General features: G+C 37.9%; 2 protein-coding genes across 16 annotated transcripts in view; one reads left to right on the forward strand and one right to left on the reverse strand.

Moving 5' to 3' along the window:
- IQCG (IQ motif containing G) overlaps positions 1-471 on the forward strand; it is a 54,475-nt gene extending 54,004 nt beyond the window's left edge. For all 5 annotated transcript variants that reach the window (XR_008710417.1, XM_055568516.1, XM_055568515.1 and 2 more), the window contains one exon: positions 255-471. Coding sequence is in view for 4 of the 5 variants with exons in the window: in XM_055568516.1 (XP_055424491.1) it covers positions 255-386 (132 nt within the window). In the remaining variant the exon portion in view is untranslated. The remainder of the gene's footprint in view (positions 1-254) is intronic.
- A 1,347-nt stretch (positions 472-1,818) lies between these two features.
- The window catches only part of LRCH3 (leucine rich repeats and calponin homology domain containing 3), a 104,894-nt gene continuing 88,282 nt past the window's right edge, over positions 1,819-18,430 (reverse strand). For 4 of the 11 annotated variants that reach the window (XM_055568502.1, XM_055568500.1, XM_055568504.1 and 1 more), the window contains 5 exons: positions 17,802-17,909; positions 16,086-16,204; positions 15,419-15,556; positions 11,407-11,484; positions 4,748-8,061 (listed from right to left, as the gene is read on the reverse strand). In XM_055568502.1, the coding sequence (XP_055424477.1) occupies positions 7,861-8,061; positions 11,407-11,484; positions 15,419-15,556; positions 16,086-16,204; positions 17,802-17,909 (644 nt within the window). In that variant the 3' untranslated portion in view covers positions 4,748-7,860. The other 7 variants (XM_055568503.1, XM_055568509.1, XM_055568506.1 and 4 more) reach the window with 5 other exon arrangements.

Here is an 18,430-nt window from a genome sequence, read left to right on the forward strand (position 1 = left end):
TCAGGTTTCTACATGCAAAGGAAAGTCAGGCCTAATCAGATTCCTTTTATTTTTACTCCCTGAGAACTTTAGAGTGTAGGACTTCAAGCTGCAGAACAGACTAGCACTGCTTTAAGGCATGCTTGGCCATTTCTGTGTCTCAGAGACCATCTTCACTGAAGTTAGTTTATGAAAAAACCATCCCCGTGCATAGAAGAAAAATGCAGCTTGTCAGGCATACTACAAAGTATACTCACTTCCCTGTTCTCTTTCAGCTCCAGGCCTGGTGGCGAGGCACTGTGGTACGGAGAGAAATTGGTGGTTTCAAAATGCCTAAGGACAAAGATGACAGCAAGGATGTAAAAGGAAAAGGCAAAGAGAAGGACAAGAGGAGAGGCAAGAAGTGACCGAGTTATCTTTTCTGTTGGTGCTCTGGAGATGGGAAGGAGGACCTGAACGGAGTTAAGAAATATCTTTCACAGATTAACTCATCTATGGGTTGTTTCTTATTTGGATACGCCTAGCTGAGGCTTGGTTACACTAGGTCACTTTGCCTGCTATACTAGTTTTCAAACCCTGAATTAGGATTATACTGTGACTTAGGGCTTCTTCATAACTTGAACCACCCCCCACCCCCCCCCCAAAAAAAAACTGCTGGGAATAAGTATTTTTACAAGTCTTGTGAAGATTCCTTTTGCTCTTGCTCACCAGAAAAAAAAAAAAAAAAGCATACAATCTTAGTTATAGTGATGCACTAAAACATCAGTAATTTCCTGTAACATCTCTGATTCTATTCAATTTGCCTATTGTGAAAAATGATAGTAGTAAAAGCAAAAGTGAGGTGTTCAGTAGGAACTACAAGGTGACGTTTCAATGGCACCCACTCCAGCACTCTTGCCTGGAGAATCCCATGGACGGAGGAGCCTGGGAGGCTGCAGTCCATGGGGTCGCTGAGAGTCGGACACGACTGAACGACTTCACTTTCACTTTTCACTTTCATGCCTTGGAGAAGGAAATGGCAACTCACTCCAGTGTTCTTGCCTGGAGAATCCCAGGGACGGGGGAGCCTGTTGGGTGCCGTCTATGGGGTCACACAGAGTCGGACACGACTTAAGTGACTTAGCAGTAGCAGCATAATACATATACAGTAAAGTTTTAATAAAGGTTGGTGCTTGCCTTTTAAATTTATTATCACTTTACTGTTTTTTTTTAATGGGGAATGTCACATAAGAACATATATCTTATTATAAACTGCTTCAGCTCCTTTTCTGGGAAATAGGTAGGGATATAAATGATAAATGGAAGATAGAAATGCGATGTCAGGATATACAACCCATACATAGGAAAGACAGAAGATACAGGTCAGTGGGGAGATGAGTTTGGAGATATTTTTGATAAGTGAGATACTAGGGCCTATAGCTGCTTTGCTTATTACTCAATGACTGTCATCTTATGGGGTATTAAGACTAAAAAAGGTAACACATGTGAAAATCCTAACCTGTGCCTGGCACAACAAGCTTAGTCATGTTCTTTTAAAAGAACACGAGCCCACTCATGGGGTCACTCCTGGCTTGATTAATCAGAACAGAACTGTCTTGGAACATTAAGACAATTACAGAACAGTTGGAAATTTCTGAGAAAAGCTTTCCAGATATGTAATATTTCAAAATTAAGCCATACCTAACTCCAAATATAAGACAATACTTGTATCTACACTTCCTTTAAAAAGTACGTTTTGATCTCAAGGGGCTATTACGAGTTTCTACCAATGTTCCATCAGAGAATTTACCCTTTTATTTCCCAAGGGAACCATGCTTTAGATATGAACATTTTCACATCAGCCTTTATTTAATTTCATGCTACTGAAGTGTTGTCTTTTATTTTAATGTCAATATGTAAAGTGGCATACAGGCAATTAAAATAACATACATGATACTGACATTATTTATTCTTAGAACTTATGCATTATATTTACACACATACAAATATAGGACAGTGTTTTACAAAAAATTTTTTTTACTAATTACATGTTTATAACATTTTCAGAAATAAAATGAAATCTGCTATAAACCATCTTATTGCAATATGTATATAAAAAGTTTCTAAATATCCATGTTTTCCTTCATTTCTATAACCATTTAAGCACTTAGTTTTAAAAAATTCATCATACTCATCAGCATAGTCATCTATCATTAGTCATTGCTGGACTGTTACCAAGTAGAGAAATCAGACTCCTGATTAGCTGTGAAGCTATATTTTCAAAAGCTATTAAGGAAAGTGACCTACAGCTACTAAGTGTCCTACTCTATTCTAGTCAAGTACAGAGGCCCCTCCTCCCATGAGTTGTTTCCAGAGAAAATTGTTTGGAGTGCTAACCTAGTATGAGTTTGAAAGCCCAGAAACCTGTTGGCTTAAAATCTCCACAGTTGACAGGGGCCCTGGTGGGCGGGCACTCAGCCTTTTCTTCATTCACGCTTCAGTGCTGGGACGCTCGCTGCTTCAGTAGGAAGCTCATAAATGGTCAGGTGGATGTGTTACAAAGTCATCTTCAGCTTATGTTAGAGTCTAGCAAGGCTAAATGTTAAATTTTCTTTCCAGCTTAAAAAAAAGAAAAAAGGTACATACAAAATACTGAGTACAAAAATTTTCCAACATGACTTGTTTTGCATCTTGACATAGAAAAGACATTTAATATATTTTATATTTTTCTTTATTAACCAAAACTATACACAAATATTTTCTAACAATTCAAACATAAATTTGAATTAGTTTGGTAAAATATATGAATAAGGTTTCATGCTAAGTATAAAATTTGAAATAAATTAAAAAGGTCCAATTATTCCCATGGGAAAATTAGTCACAAATGTTCCAAATGTTGCATTGTGTATGTTGATTGGGATTATTCTTGCACAATATGTGACAAATAGTGGCCTTTGCTGAGTTTCATTTCAAATTGTTCTCTATAATCTGGAGATTATACTGAGGTTTAACATTGACTAGAAGTAAAAATACTTAATAGTTAAAATTCTAAACAAGCTGTATGATTGGTGGGTCTGTTTGGAACTGTAAATATAATGGGGTCTGGCTCTAAGCACTTAAAATACATTTTACTTTTGTAAAGACCCTGAAGGATTGGGCTTTTGAGCTCAGATGTTTTGTATTATATAAGGTGAAACCTGTGATGACAAGGAGAAAACATTACTTTGACCAGATACACAACGTGACTTTATCCAAAGTTACTTTCAGATGCTGCTACATGATAAAAGAGAGAGGACATCACGCTTAAATATGCACACTGGTAAAGAAACTCCAGAACAATTAACAACAGGAAAAAACTTAGATAACTAGTATCTTCACTTACTCTATTTACTTGGTTTACAAAGGCAGTGAATACCCGAAGATATCACTGACAACTAAAAGGGGCTCAAAATAGAGGGGGAAAAAGACCCAAGTGGCTTAGATTTGAAATAAAGGTTTCGTGTTGTCTGAGCCTTGGGTCATTTTACTGCACTCACAGTTTAGTAAATAAGGCACTGGTGGGGGAGCTAGATGAAAAGACAGCAGCTGTTTTAAAATGCTGCAAGTGCTTTAATTCAGCTATGGAAACTGGCCCTTAGCTGAAAGAAATGTAAGTAATTTAGCTTTTCCTTTATTTTCATAATCATCCGTTAGTTGGGGAGCTGGAAGTGAATCTGCTGTGTGTGACTGGAAGATGTTCGCAGATCCAGGCATCCTGGTAGCAGCTTGGGGGGAGGGGGGAAGGGGTGCGCTCAGAGAAGTCAATACACAGGATGCAGAGTGCCACGTGCTACCAGCCTGAAGATGTGGAACCTGTGTGTAGAGTGCTTGATTCGAGTAACAGTGGGATGGTATATGGGTCCAACCTCTGAGTGGTGCTAGGGGGAGACCTAGGACACTGGCCTTAAATACCACAGCTTTTGTTTCATTGGTTCACTATACAAAATCTGGAGTGTTTACATTTTTTTGGCCAGAACAGTCCAAGTATAATATATACTTGGACTTCAATGTGGCAGAGAAACAGTGGGGTCATCACTCCCCCAATTATACAAATACCTAGTTTGGAACAATGGTCTTCACCACATGGAACACCTGGAATGGTTGTTGAAATGCAGATACCCAGGCTCACTGTAGACCCACTGGATGGGAATTTGTATTTTAACAAATTCTCCAGGAGATTCTAATGAACAACCACATTTTGAAACCTGTGGATTCCAGAGGGCTTGGAAACAGGTAAAAATAAAAGCATGTCTGTGCCTTCCAGAGAGCCAAATACCCTTCCAAGAAGTCAGTCTTCAGTATTTAAAAGAGCCCACTCTAGAAAAGCACAGCCAGGCTGGGCGTCAGTGTTGGAATGACTCCATTACTTCTCAGTAATGAAGTTTCATTTGTGAAAACCAACCATGTCTTCATAAACAATTCAATGCAAGTTGATATAACCTCCCCTAAAATGGAGAAATGAAGCAAAATATTCCTGTCAGGAATCATGGAAACAGTCCCTTTTGAGAACACGTAAGCGCTTTGTTAAGCAGACGGCGGGCAGCAGCAGTCACGCTGTCCTGTTCCACTTTGGCCAGGCCAATGCCCAAGGTGCTGGGAGTCCTTACACAGCAGATAACTGGTGCTGCTGCTGCTGCTGCTTGGGTGGGGCAAGTTCCAGGAGAGCCTGGACCGTCACGGCAACCTGGCTCAAACCTTTTTCTTCTAAAATGTGGAGAGGCAAACATAATTGCTCCTGAAATGGGACAACGTGACATAAAAACAAAAGAGAAAAGAGGATGAACGTCACAGAAGTGAAAAGAAAAAATAAGCATCTCTTCTCTCCCTCATAATAACGAATTGAGATATGGAAAGTCAGTAGCTGGGAATCTGAGCTCTGTTCATATGAGTTATACAGAAATGGTACCTGACACTCACTGTCACTTTTTTATTATTATTATTAATACAACTAAAAGTACGTACAGATTATTTCGAACATCAGAAAATAAACAAGTCACATACACTTGTACAAACAGAGGATAAACATACTATGATGGAGTAAAAGCAACATCCTTCATTCCATGATGAATAAAAAAGCAATGCAGATCAGATCAGTAAAATGAGACAGGTGAAAACAGAAAAACAGTTCCAAGTTACCAGATGGCTTAAGCCTAAAGATACAATATTGTAGGAGAAGGTGCTTTGGAAATTACAAACCACAGGAATGCAAGATAGTTTCATGGCATAACTCAGACTGCATGAGACAGGAATGGACATTATCTACATTATAGTCCTGACTATGAGAATCAGGGTTCTCATACCAGACAGGCATCATAGGAAGAAACCGAAGTATATTCTTGAGATTTAGATGTATTTGAGAAAATCCCCCCCACCCCCACCACACTGGGTAATTTATGGAAGGTCCAGTTTGAATCACTTAAAAATCTGAATTATAGAATTTAAATACAGTAATCATATCTGAAAAAGTGTTTCATATCCTAGTATTTAATGGATTAAATTATGCTGGAGAATAATGATGTGAGTTTAGTCAAGAACATCTTAATGAACATATATCTGAAAAGTGTTTACATATTTGCTTAAGGAAGTTAAACTGCTTCTTTCTTATTTACCTCATTAATGTGTTTGGTTAATCCTTTCATATAAGAAAAAAAGGCGTATCATAATAACATTTATCACTGATTAGATGAAAGAATGATTACTCTCAAAGGAATGAAAGTGGAATTCTGGCTCTACTGAAGAAGTGACTATACATATTTATTAAAGATTTTCCTCAGCTTTTCACTGGCACTTAATACAGGAAGTTTTACAAAACCAGTTGCAATAAAAAATATAACAAGTATGTATTATGAGCAGTTATTGGTATTCTTGCATTACTTTCTTTTTCTTTAATACTTACCTTGATAAAACAAGATAAATGGAATCTTTTGATCTTATAAAGCTAGCAATGTTGTGTAAATCTTTTGAGAGCAACTGCAAGTACAGATTAACTATACTTAATATGAACCTGCAGAGTGTTCTGCTTTTGGGGGAGACACATATTTCCTCTGAGGCAGATTTCTTGATCTGCACTTTCAGAAGTGCCCAGTGACCTGTGAGCCCGTGGTTTAGACATTCCCTCAGGGCTTATGTGTTCCAGATGCACATTTGCCTTCTAGCTGACTTACGCACCATTACTCCCTCCAAAAAACACACCACACCATGTGTATTATCAGTGGTTTTTTAAAAGGACAAAACTTGACAAAACTGATCTCCGACTCAGAGACACCTTAAAAACGTCTCCCCAAACTCTGAAAGGCACTACTACTGTATAAAACTGAACTTTTCAACACAGTGTTTAATGTTCCAGCATTGACAGTAAACAGTTTTTAATGTATTAAACACTTTTCCCGTTTAATATGAAAGAAACCAAAGCAATCAGATCCTCAGACTGACTTCTACATGATGTTATTATGTTCCTCACAATCTCCCTTCATACCTGAGTTCAGTTGTCCAATTTTGTTAACAGAGTTCAGGAGATTCCTGAATGTTCAGAAACACTGTTTACAAGAACCAGAATCTGAATGCAATATAAAGTAGTTGCAAGCATTAAGGCTAGAGGCTAATATACTAAACATTCTGAAAGAGACAATATTCATTGCCTTGGGTACAAAACAGAGATTGCTGCCTAATACTTTACCTGCTAGTGTTCAGATATAATCTCAACAACCTATCAAATACAAGTTTACCTATTAGCACAGTTCAAATATATTAGAAAATGCATAAATTCCAATTTTAAATTCTAAATAGGATTCCAGAAATGAAGTTTAACAAAACAGTAAATATGCTGACAGGTGCCAACCCCTGAAAGGGCAGCTCCAGATACTTGGCTTGTGTGCTGTTTTCAGTGTGGGCTCAGAATAGCAATCTAGGGAACCAACATTATCTTTGGACTGATCATCCTAATCAAATTAAAATTAAGATTAAATGGCCAGTGCCTTCCAGATATCCAGACAGCAAATAATTATTAGGTGGGCCTGTGCCTACTAATAAAAAAGAGATTTCAGGATTTCAGGGCACAGTTCAATATGGAGATCTAAGTGACCAGGTGCCCTCCCAGAACAGAAAGAGTACAACTGTTTCCTTATGAACAGCTGCTGAAAAATTCAGCAAGTCATAATTAATATTTCTCACAGTTTCAGTACTTAAGTTGTGCTGAGGCATGGAAAAATGGCCAGATGGAAATTTTACTATGCCATTTGGAAACAAACTTATAGGTCATATTTTAACAATGGGCTCAGGATTCTATTAGTAGAACCTGCTCAGCATTCATGATGAGAGAAACATGGCCTCTCAGGCCAGGAGCGGAGAAGGCAATGGCACCTTACTCCTGTACTCTTGCCTGGAAGATCCCATGGACGGAGGAGCCTGGTGGGCTGCAGTCCACGGGGTCGCTAAGAGTCGGACATGACTGAACGACTTCACTTTTACTTTTCACTTTCATGCATTGGAGAAGGAAATGGCAACCCACTCCAGTATTCTTGCTTGGAGAATCCCAGGGACGGGGGAGCTTGGTGGGCTGCCGTCTATGGGGTCGCACAGAATCTGACACAACTGAAGTGACTTAGCAGCAGCAGGCCAGGAAAATGGATGAATGAGCAGAAGAAAAAATGCTGATCTTTTTACTCTGTTAGCATCGAAAATGCTTCCTAATGTCATAAACTGCTCATCTGGGGACAAGAGGACAGGATTTATCTACTTTATTGATTAGCTCTTTGATGGCCAGAAAAAAAAAAGCACGTATGTAAATACTTTTGAATGAGAAACAAACCTCCTTTACCAAGCATGGGAATGAGGTGGAAAAATCACTGGAATGCACTCTTTCAGCTAGAGGGGGAAGATCCAATAATAAAGCATACAGAGAGTTAACATTAAAGTACAATAAAATGCCACAAAACCCAAAAGCTGGATAGATAGAGAGACAAAACTGGATTCTTCTGAATGTGCCCCAAGAGAAAGTAGTGTTTCAACAGTTCTTTTTACGCTGAGGTTTAGCTGAAGGATGTCAGAAGGGGAACAAAGATTGTCCTGTCCAAAGTGTGAGCAGGAAAGGAAAACAGAAAAACAAAGTCAGTGTATCAGAAATACAGATTTGAGTATAGAATTCAATATGATCATCTCAATCATATTCAAAGAAACATGCCCTGTAACATTTTTTACTATGATGAATCAAAATAAAATGCTGAAAAACAAAACCACAAAGAATCCTCTATGTGCTGGGCTTGATTTTACTACTAAATAGCAGAATAAAATTGTTGGTGCCTAGTATGAACATTCAGGATAAAATAAACAGAGGTGGATGCTGACTTAGAGTTATATGAGGCCTGAGGGTGGTGAGTGGGTGAGGCAACCTCTTTCTTGGCTCCTTCTTCCCCATTAACAAAAAAAAGAATAGGCCAGAAAGCAAGGACAAAACCTTGGGGTGAACAGAAGAGGGGGAAGTTTTCAGAGAAAGCCAGGTGAGTCATGAAGGTTCAAAGAATGAAGAAAGTATGATAATCAAGGGAAATTTATTACCTGGAAGTCAGGTTGTACTAAATGACTTGGTGTTTCTCTAAAAATCAAATCAAGTCCAGTTTACGAATTATTAATCTAGAGTTCTAAGGGGCCTTAGAGATCATCCACACCCTCCAGTTTACAGATTAAGCAATTAAAAGCATTACTGGACTTGATAACAGTAAAATATTCTTTCACACGTAACAGATAATAACTCTAGGACATGATATACTGGACTCAGAAGTTTTTACCACTCATTATAGTTTTTTGAATGCATCATATGATAAAAGAGAATATCCATATCCCTAGCCTTATTGGAGGTTTTCAACAGTCACTGGTATTCTTCAGTGTTTCATAATTTAACTTGTAAACATATAAAAAGTTATACTGAAAAGGGAATTCGTTCATCTTTACACGTGTTTTCTGGACAGAGGATCTGACAATTTTTTCAATACTATATGTTATCCGTTTTCAAATGATCATTATTACATTCCTGATTTTATTTACAAGTCAAACATAGCAGGTGGTTGTGTTTAGGTAAAGGTCATAATGCCCAGAAGTAGGAGAGAACAAATGGAGAAGACGTATAGGTTTCTTCTCCTCTTCCATGGCAGAAGGACCTGAGAATGTGAGTTTAAAGCTATGAGTTTGTATTTATTCATTTTCTTCATTTCATTTTAGGTAAACAATTAAGTGTTTTAGCAGAAGTAGCAGCAGAACGGGAACACATCTAAAAGCGGTAGTGATGGCGGTGGTGAGGCTTGGGTGAAAGGCAGAAGTGGAGAAGGACGAGGTGGCCCGTGTGGAATGTCCACTTCCTCTTTCTGGTGGAGAGGGATGGGAGGGGGGATGTGTCAAGAACTCCAGTCTAAAACCACCTTGGAGAAACACCCAGTCTTTTAAATTGCATTTTTTTCCGTCTCCTGCCTTCAAATAAAAACTGTTAACCACTGCTTGGCCAATAGTAGATTAACATGCATGCTTTAAAATGCACACTGTTACACTGTAAAGTGATTATCAGACAATTTAAAATAAATTAAAAAAATAAAAGGCACACTGTTTTTGATTTTGTTGACTGATGGCAGTTACCTTCTGAAAGAATTTCAGTGTATGGACTTTAAATCTCAGACAGATGATGGTTCTGTCAAGTCCAGAGTGAGTGTACACTGTAAGAAGTCCTTTAACAGTCTGACACAGGCTAAGTGTGCCAGTATGTCTAGCTGTGTGGGGCCGTTCTCAGCACCCTTCTCTCTAGGTGTGCACTGCCTCTTTTTAATCACTCCTCGTCTCCCTCTGGGTCCCATTCCCTGCGCCAACCTGTGCCACATTCTCTTATTCAAAGACACTGTGCTAAGAAACTGGGGAAGCTACTGGGCATGCCTGTGATGGTCAGGTAGGAACAAATTAAGTAGGCATAAGGGAAACCCTGAGTGTTAAACTGTACAAGGGAATATTAGAACCTGTCTGTTAATATGGAGAAATGTAGGCTATTTATCTAGAAATCTTATTAATGCTCTCAATATGTTTAAATATGACTTGTTCTAAAAGAGATGATAAGCCTTTAAAAATCAGTACGATGTTCAGATGACCAATTTGCTTTGAATTTGTCCACAGGAACAAAAATGATCCTTGCTGTCACTAAATGTGCATTTCAGTTATTTTATAACTCAGCTTAATAAAACAAAAAAGAAAAAAGTGAAAAGTAAGTAGTAGAATAAAAATCTACTTAATAGAAGAAGAAAAAACACTCATGGGAGTTCACGCTGCCTAATGCAGCTGCTCTGTGTAGCTGGGCTTGCTTCCCCTTTATAAAAACGCTGAAAGGGAAAGGCGCCCATTGGACAAGTGATGCTATGACCTTCTCAATTCATGCTAGTTAAAGAATGGTGCATTGGGTAAAATGAGTCACTGTCAGTGAAAGCCCTTGGGACAAGAGCCTAGCTTCGAGAGAAACAGTGGAGTTGTTGAGTCGAGGCCAATACTGGGTTTCTGACAGCTAATTAAGGTGATAGAAAAGAGTCATGTTTTTCTCTTTGAATACTGGACAAAATATGGTGACAAGAACTGTAATGGTTGTGATGAATGAAGAAAGTATCAAATGGTACCAGTTTTTATTTCTTTAAATTTATCTATATATGTCATTATATATAGTATTTTTTAAGAATACCATACTTAATTGTTTTTTAAAGGGTAAAAGTTTAACTATTTGTACCATTAAAGGGCAATAAAGCTATAACTGAGGAATCTGGAGGCAAAAAAACCCTCAAGAGCGGGACCAGTGCCTAAAAATGGTCTCCTGTGTATTCAATTCCAAAGAGCTTTAGTAGGAAAAGCTGGTAAAATCTGTAGCTTAGTCAACAACGCTGTCTAGGTGTTTATTACTTTGGATGACACACTATGTTTATGCTTATGTTCACAGTCCAGGAACCTGTATATAGTTGAATATACAGGTGAACTGTATATAGTCATCTCTCTGTGCCATTTTTGCAGTATTTCTCAAAGTCTAAAGTTATTTCAAAATGAACATTTTTTAAAAGTATTAAAGCAAGTGTTAAAAAACTGAAGCCAACTGAAGCATTCTTAGTCTAAGAAGCACATATTCTGAAGCATAGCCTCTACTGTGTATGAAGTTGTCTACAAGTTAATGAGCAAGTGGGGATATTTAGAAAATTTCAAAATAACTATTTTTGATTACTTGGCACTAATTACTTACTATAACATTGAAATTAATTAATAATACAATCATGTTAGTAATTATCAGCTTAGCACAGAACTATCCTATAAGATATTAAATACTGGCATTTCTAAAAGATTTTAGGAATGTAATACCCAAATTTATTTATTTCTTATGTAAACATAAGAAATAAAATTTATTACCTGAGGTACACCGATTTTTCTGCAAGCTTCTAGGAAATTCTCCACATTTCGTCTACATTTTGCCATTGTTAATTTAGGCTGCAAAACAAAGAAAACAGTATTATTAGCAAAGTTTAAAAAAATTTGCTAACTAAAAACACTCCTGCCAGTGGCTTCATAAATTCAATGTTCTAGATTGGAGGGTTAGCAAACTTTTTCTTAAAGATCAGATAATAAACATGTTAGGCCTCAGGGCAATATGATCTGTTGCAACCATTCAAATCTGCTAAGAGACTGAAAGCAACCATAGGCAATATATAAACAAGTGAGTGACTGTGTCCTAATAAAACTTTATTTACAAAAATAGGTACTGGCCTATGGCCCATAGTATGCCACTCCCTACTTTATAGACACTGGGCTTTGATTTTTATAAAGCAAGTACTAAACAGAGAAATTTCAGGAGGATGGCTGTCTAATTTTTTTCCACTTTAAAATACACACCAAAGAAAATGTGGAGGAATAGCAAAATCAATTACCTACAGCTCAGTCAATCAAGTATAATCACGGTTCGCACTTTGGTTCATTTCTTTCAGTCTTTTTAAAGAAAATAATAATAATAAAATCAACAGCCTTTGCCCATAAATAAAGAACCATTTTCCAAAAGGTGAAAATTTCCAATAGGAAAATCACTACTAAACTTGTTTTTCTGAAAATATCTCTGATGACTAGAACATAGCTGCACTGCATGACCTCAAGTTGTGATAAATTTTTTTTTGCCAAGTGGGTTATCTTGTGAGAAAGAAATATGAATCCCATTTCCCAAAGTGGTTAACAAACTCAGCTGTTCAAATTCATCTGCTGGTTTAAGCATCAGGCATGGAAGCCAACATCTCACCTAGAGCCAGACATTCTGGAGTCTGAAGCCAAGTGGGCCTTAGGAAGCATCACTATGAACAAAGCTAGTGGAGGTGATGGAATTCCAGTTGAGCTATTTCAGATCCTCAAAGATGATGCTATTAAAGTGCTGCACTCATGCCAGCAAATTTGGAAAACTCAGCAGTGGCTACAGGACTGGAAAAGGTCAGTGTTCATTCCAATCCCAAAGAAGGGCAATGCCAAAGAATGTTCAAACTACCGCACAACTGCACTCATTTCACATGTTAGCAAAGTAATGCTCAAAATTCTCCAAGCCAGGCTTCACAGTACATGAACCAAGAACTTCCAGATGTATGAGCTGGATTTAGAAAAGGAAGACGAACCAGAGATCAATTTGCCAACGTCTGTTGGATCATAGAAAAAGCAGAAGAATTCTGGAAAAACATCTACTTCTGCTTCATTGACTGCACTAAAGCCTTTGACTGTGTGGATCGCAACAAACTGGAAAATTCTTCAAGATATGGAAATACCAGACCACCTTACTTGCCTCCTGCGAAACCTGTATGCAGGTCAAGAGGCAACAGTTAAAACTGTACATGAACAACAGACTCGTTCAAAATTGAGAAAGGAGTAAGGCTGTATATTGTCACCCTGTTTATTTAACTTATATGCAGAGTACATCATGTGAAATGCCAGGATGAAGTACAAGCTGGAATCAAGATTGCTGGGAAAAATATCAATAACCTCAGATAATGCAGATGACACCACCCTTATGGCATAAAGCAAAGAGGAACTAAACAGCCTCCTGATGAAGGTGAAAGAGGACAGTGAAAAAGCTGGCTTAAAACTTAACATTCAAAAAATGAAGATCATGGCAAATAAATGGGGAAACAGTGGAAACAGTGACAGACTTTATTTTCTTCAGCTCCAAAATCACTGCAGATGGTGACTGCAGCCATGAAACTAAAAGATGCTTGCTCCTTGGAAGAAAAGCTATGACCAACCTGGACAGCATATTAAAAAGCAGAGACATTACTTTGCCTACAAAGGTCCGTCTAGTCAAAGCTATGGTTTTTCCAGTAGTCATGTATGATGTGAGAATTGGATCATAAAAAAGGCTGCGTGCCAAAGAATTGATGCTTTTCAACTGTGGTGTTGGAGAAGACTCTTGAGAGTCCTTTGGACTGCAAAGAGATCAAACTAGTCAATCCTAAAGGAAATCAATCCTGAATATTCACTGGAAGGACTGATGCTGAAGCTCCAATACCTTGGCCACCTGATGTGAAGAGCAGACTCATTAGAAAAGACCCTGATGCTGGGAAAGATTGAAGATAGGAGGAGAAGGGGATGACAGAAGACAAGATGGATGGATAGCATCACTGACTCAATGGACATGAGTTTGAACAAGCTCTGGGAGATGGTGAAGGACTGGGAAGTTTGGCGTGCTATAGTCCATCAGGTCGCAAAGAGTTGGACATGACTTAGGGACTGAACAACAACAAAACTTAATGTTATATCCCTGTTTCTTTGATAAACAAGGTCCATGTGTTTAATTTCTCTAAGTGGTTTAACATTTATAAAATACTGTTATTTTTCCTATATGTATTTTACATGCTTAAATGAAAGGTACTCTGAGTGATCAAGATAAAGATCGTTAGTCACCTGTACTCTCAAATTTCACTTTCCACATGAGCTCCTTGCTACTTCCTAAGTATTTCCCTGGAATATATGAAGAATGACAGATTTATTTTATATTATTAAAAAACATTATGTTTCTTAACTCAGTTGACAGAAACTGGGAAGAATGCAAAGTATGAATAAGCCCTTCCCTTTCTGGCGCGGCCAAATAGCATGCCAATTCCTATTCTCTTAATCACCACCTCAGGACCCAAACCAAGTCTTTCAAGTCTTGGAAGCATAGTTGACTTGGCAGGACTGTTACTCCTCTTTGTCTTTTCTACACAAAGCCGAAAGCCTGTTTTCTGAGGTCACTAAATAAAAATTGGCCACCTATTTTCTTTAGAAGCAAATGCATGACTCTATTTTTGGATGTGCTAGAGGGAAAAGGGCTGTATCAGTCTCCTGGGACCTTGGTAACAAAAGCAGCTTTTATAATTAGAATAAAAGGTCCTTGGGAGGCTTAAACGATTTGCATCTGGAGAGGCAGCAAGATGAACGTCCTGAGTGGCAATCCAGAGGCCTGGATACAACTGCATTAAGACTAAAGGATTTGTATCAGGAAGCGTGTGCTAAATAACAACAAATGACCAGAAAATGAGATTCTGAAAAGGTTAGACACTGCTAAGCATGTTACAAATGCACAGTAACCATTCAGACTCATCAAAAGAGATGTCACAACATCAAATAATAATCAATGCAATGTGGAAACTTTGATTATATCCTGCTGTGTGTCTGTGTATTGGTGAGGGGACAGGAGGAAAAACAGCCATGAAAAGATATTCTTGGAATAACTGGGGATATGCAAATATCACCTGTGAATGCTACTGGTGTCTCATCCAGTGTCTCTACTCAGCCTGTGCATCTATCCTCCTTTCCTACCCCCACTCCCTGCTGGCTGCTAAGGGCTCACAGCTGTCTCTTCTCAGTTTCGGGCTGATCCCACAGGGAGCTCTGAATGAATCATATCCCACTGCCACCAACAGGGTCTAGCGCCCACATCCTACAATCCCTGGCTTCAAGCTATGGGTAAGAGCAAAGTGACCTAGGACATTCTCAGAAATATTTAGGGGTAAGGTGTTATTCCTTTAATATGCCATGATCTTCCTTAGCTTTTTCATCTCGGAATACTATGTCCAGGATGACGTTCTCCCTCTCTGTAATGCTGGCAAATTTCTACTCATACTTAAAGAATTAGTTCAAATTTTACCTCCTCCTCTGCTGGCAAGGCTTTCCTGAACTTTCCAGGCAGCACTGAAGTGGTCCCTTTTTTGTATTCCCATAGCACATGTCTGACCCAACTCTTTTATAATAGCACACAGATGTAAGTTACTGTTTACAGGCCTGTTTTTTCTCTAGCAGAAGACCCAGAAGGCAGGGGCTAGACTCTATTCATATTTGTATCCTTAGCACTCGCATAATGCCTGCCTCTTAACAAATGTCTGGTGAAGAACCAACTTTTTTTAAGCATTAAACTTACTACAGCTGGTGAGGGAACGTGAATGCTTGGGACAGATCGAGGCCGCACATGATTGGCTAAATGGCAAAGAACGACACCATCGGTTAGAGCTGCTCCAAGATCACAAGGCAGAGATACCTTCAACCGGTATTCAATATGCTAAAAATCAAGATAAAAAGCAAATAACTTAAGTACCACAATCTCTTATTTTATCTTTCTATCCTAAGACAATAATCTAAGGAGATCCAGTATTACACACACACATGTATATGTGTGTGGTCAACGTATGTATATACGTGCGGCACAGGTGACAGTGCTGCCAAGTCCCACACCAGAATTCATTTACAATTTTCTGATTAAAAACAAAAAACTAGATACAATTTTCAAATAAACCCTACATATGATTAAGTGTGGTATATATATGTGCACATATACATTAATTTTTATTAACTCTAACAAGATTTCTCTACATTGAAGCAGAAAAAAATTTTAAATAAGTAGGGCCAGGGGTTGAGCTTTATGGAGTAACCCATCTCATTTTCCTAGTAAATAGCTGAAAAAATTCATCACACAATGGACAGCTGTTGATTCTATTAAAAATGTGTAAGTTAAATGAAAAAGTAATGCCAGGATCATGGGTTACAGCAATATCACTTAAAAAAGTTTAACTCAAAGGCAATGTATATACTTTCCGTAGTTGATCTATTAATTCTAGCTCTTCTTCTCTCTGTCTTGAATTCTGTCTTGTTACCGGATCTTTCAAATCAGTGGTTGGTACAGAAGATGAAAGGAGGGGTGAAGCATGACCTAAAAAATATTGATAATGTGAGACAGAAAAGCGACTGCTAGTGTTGCAAAAATACTCAGGTCCGCCCGATCAGTTTCCTTGAAAGTACAGCACTTTCTACTTCTGTATTGCCTTTTTAAAAAAAGGATTTTATAATGGAAATTTAAAAATATGCGCAATAATAGGGAGAATAGTATGAAAAACTACCAAATGTCCATTATCCATTGGGCTCAACTATTTTGTGTTTGATCACATCCATTTAAAAGTGTTTTTATTGAATATCACACCCCCCAAAATTACACAAATCATAAGCAAAGAGCTCTCAATAAATTATCATCACAAAGTAGACACAAGCAAGTCAATAAATGGAAAATTACCAACACCCAGGAGACTCTCTCCTGTTCTCTGCCCATTGGTACCCAAGAGTTATTTCTAACACCATGGGTTCTAACTATGTAAACTTCCTCGCTTCTAATACCACAGATTAGTTTTGTCCATTTTTGAACTTTCTATAAATAAAACCATATTATATGTGTGTATGCTTTTGGGTTTGGCATCTTTTTGATCAACATTATAAGATTTATTCACATTGTTGTATGTATTACCTTGTTCATTTTCATTGCCTATTTGGTATCCTATTGTACAAACATACCATAATTATGTATCCATTGTATTGTTGTTGATGGACATTCAGTTTGGGGCTATTATGAATAACATTGCTATGAATATTTTTGTACATATCTTTTGGTATAGATATTACATGTTTCAGAAAGTAAAGTTGCTATTCATAGGATACATCGGATTGGCCAAAAGTTTGTTCAATAAAGTTCTTCATGAAAATGAAAAATTTATTTTATTTTTATCTAAAACCAAGTGAACTACCTGACCAACTCAACAAGTATTCAGCATAAGCAGATAATGTAAACAGTTTTCTATGCTAATTTACAGTCCCACCAGCAGCACACCTCTGGTTTGAGTTTAAATCTCACTATATCTATCAGTTACATTTACAGTGATTTTGGGAGTGAAATGTCTTGTTTCCACATTTAGGTAACTTCTTTGGGGATAAGCAGAGATTTGCCATATTAACTAAAAACCATGAGGCTACGTAGATCTGTTTTTAAATTACTGATTCATTTCTTTAACAATATAGACAGCTTTTACCAATGGAAAAATCTAAGAGGATGTTATAGGGAGAAGAGACATTCATTCCCTGAACCCTAAAAGAGTATTTTTTTTTTGTTCAAACACTATAACCTGCTTTTAGGTGATACTAAGAAACTTTCTGAACAAAAGGAATTTAAGCAAGATTAAGATTCTCTTCCTTTAATGTCAGTGAGATCACAGACAAATGCAGAGCTTAAAACTTTGTCTCAGTGACACCACAGGGTAGAAGTTTATTATTGTGTTTTGTTTTTGTTTGGCCACACCACACAGGTTGCAGGATCTTAGTTCCCTGACCATGGATTGAACCCGGGCCCTGGCAGCAAGAGCACCGAGTCCTAACCATTGGATTGCCAAGGAATTCCCAGGGGAGAAATTCAAAAGCATGTTAACAGTTAATGTCATTGTATAACCACCTCCACCCCTATCCCTCTTTTAGTCACTACCACCTACCTTTGTTTGTTTCTGTCCTGACAGCTCCCCGGAAAAGGAAGCTTTCAGGGCGCTGGGGCTGGTTTCTCTGGATAGCAGCAGGAAAAGAATATGCAGGGGAATGATGAGCTGAATCAGCATGGAAAAGCAAAATAAAATTAAAGGAGATGGAAAAAAATTAAATATAATAATAGACGTGACAAAAGTTCAATAAATGATAAATGAAAAAGAAATGTTAAATGTTGCAATGATATAAAATAATAATTTTATTAATAGAAAAATCTGGTACAGAAAAGTAACCCTGAAAACAGGAGGGCTGTTTGTATGTATTTTTATTTTTTAGGCCACGCCACATGGCTTGTGGAATCTCAGTTCCCCAACCAGGGATTGAACCCAGACCATGGCAGTGAAAGCCTGGAATCCTAACCCCTAGGCCACCAGGGAATTCCCTGTTTGTTTGAATCTTTCACTTTAGTTGTGGTGTGTGGGCTTAGCTGCTCCACGACATGTGGGATCTTAGTTCTCCAACCGGGGATCAAACCTACACTCCCTGCATTGAAAGGTGGATTCTTAACTACTGGACCACCAGCGAAGTTTCATGTATGTATTTTTAATTGTCATGTTATTCTTGGTGTTATCAATAAAGACAG

This window comes from Bubalus kerabau, chromosome 2, assembly GCF_029407905.1.
Source record: "Bubalus kerabau isolate K-KA32 ecotype Philippines breed swamp buffalo chromosome 2, PCC_UOA_SB_1v2, whole genome shotgun sequence".
Classification (NCBI taxonomy): Eukaryota; Metazoa; Chordata; class Mammalia; order Artiodactyla; family Bovidae; genus Bubalus; species Bubalus kerabau.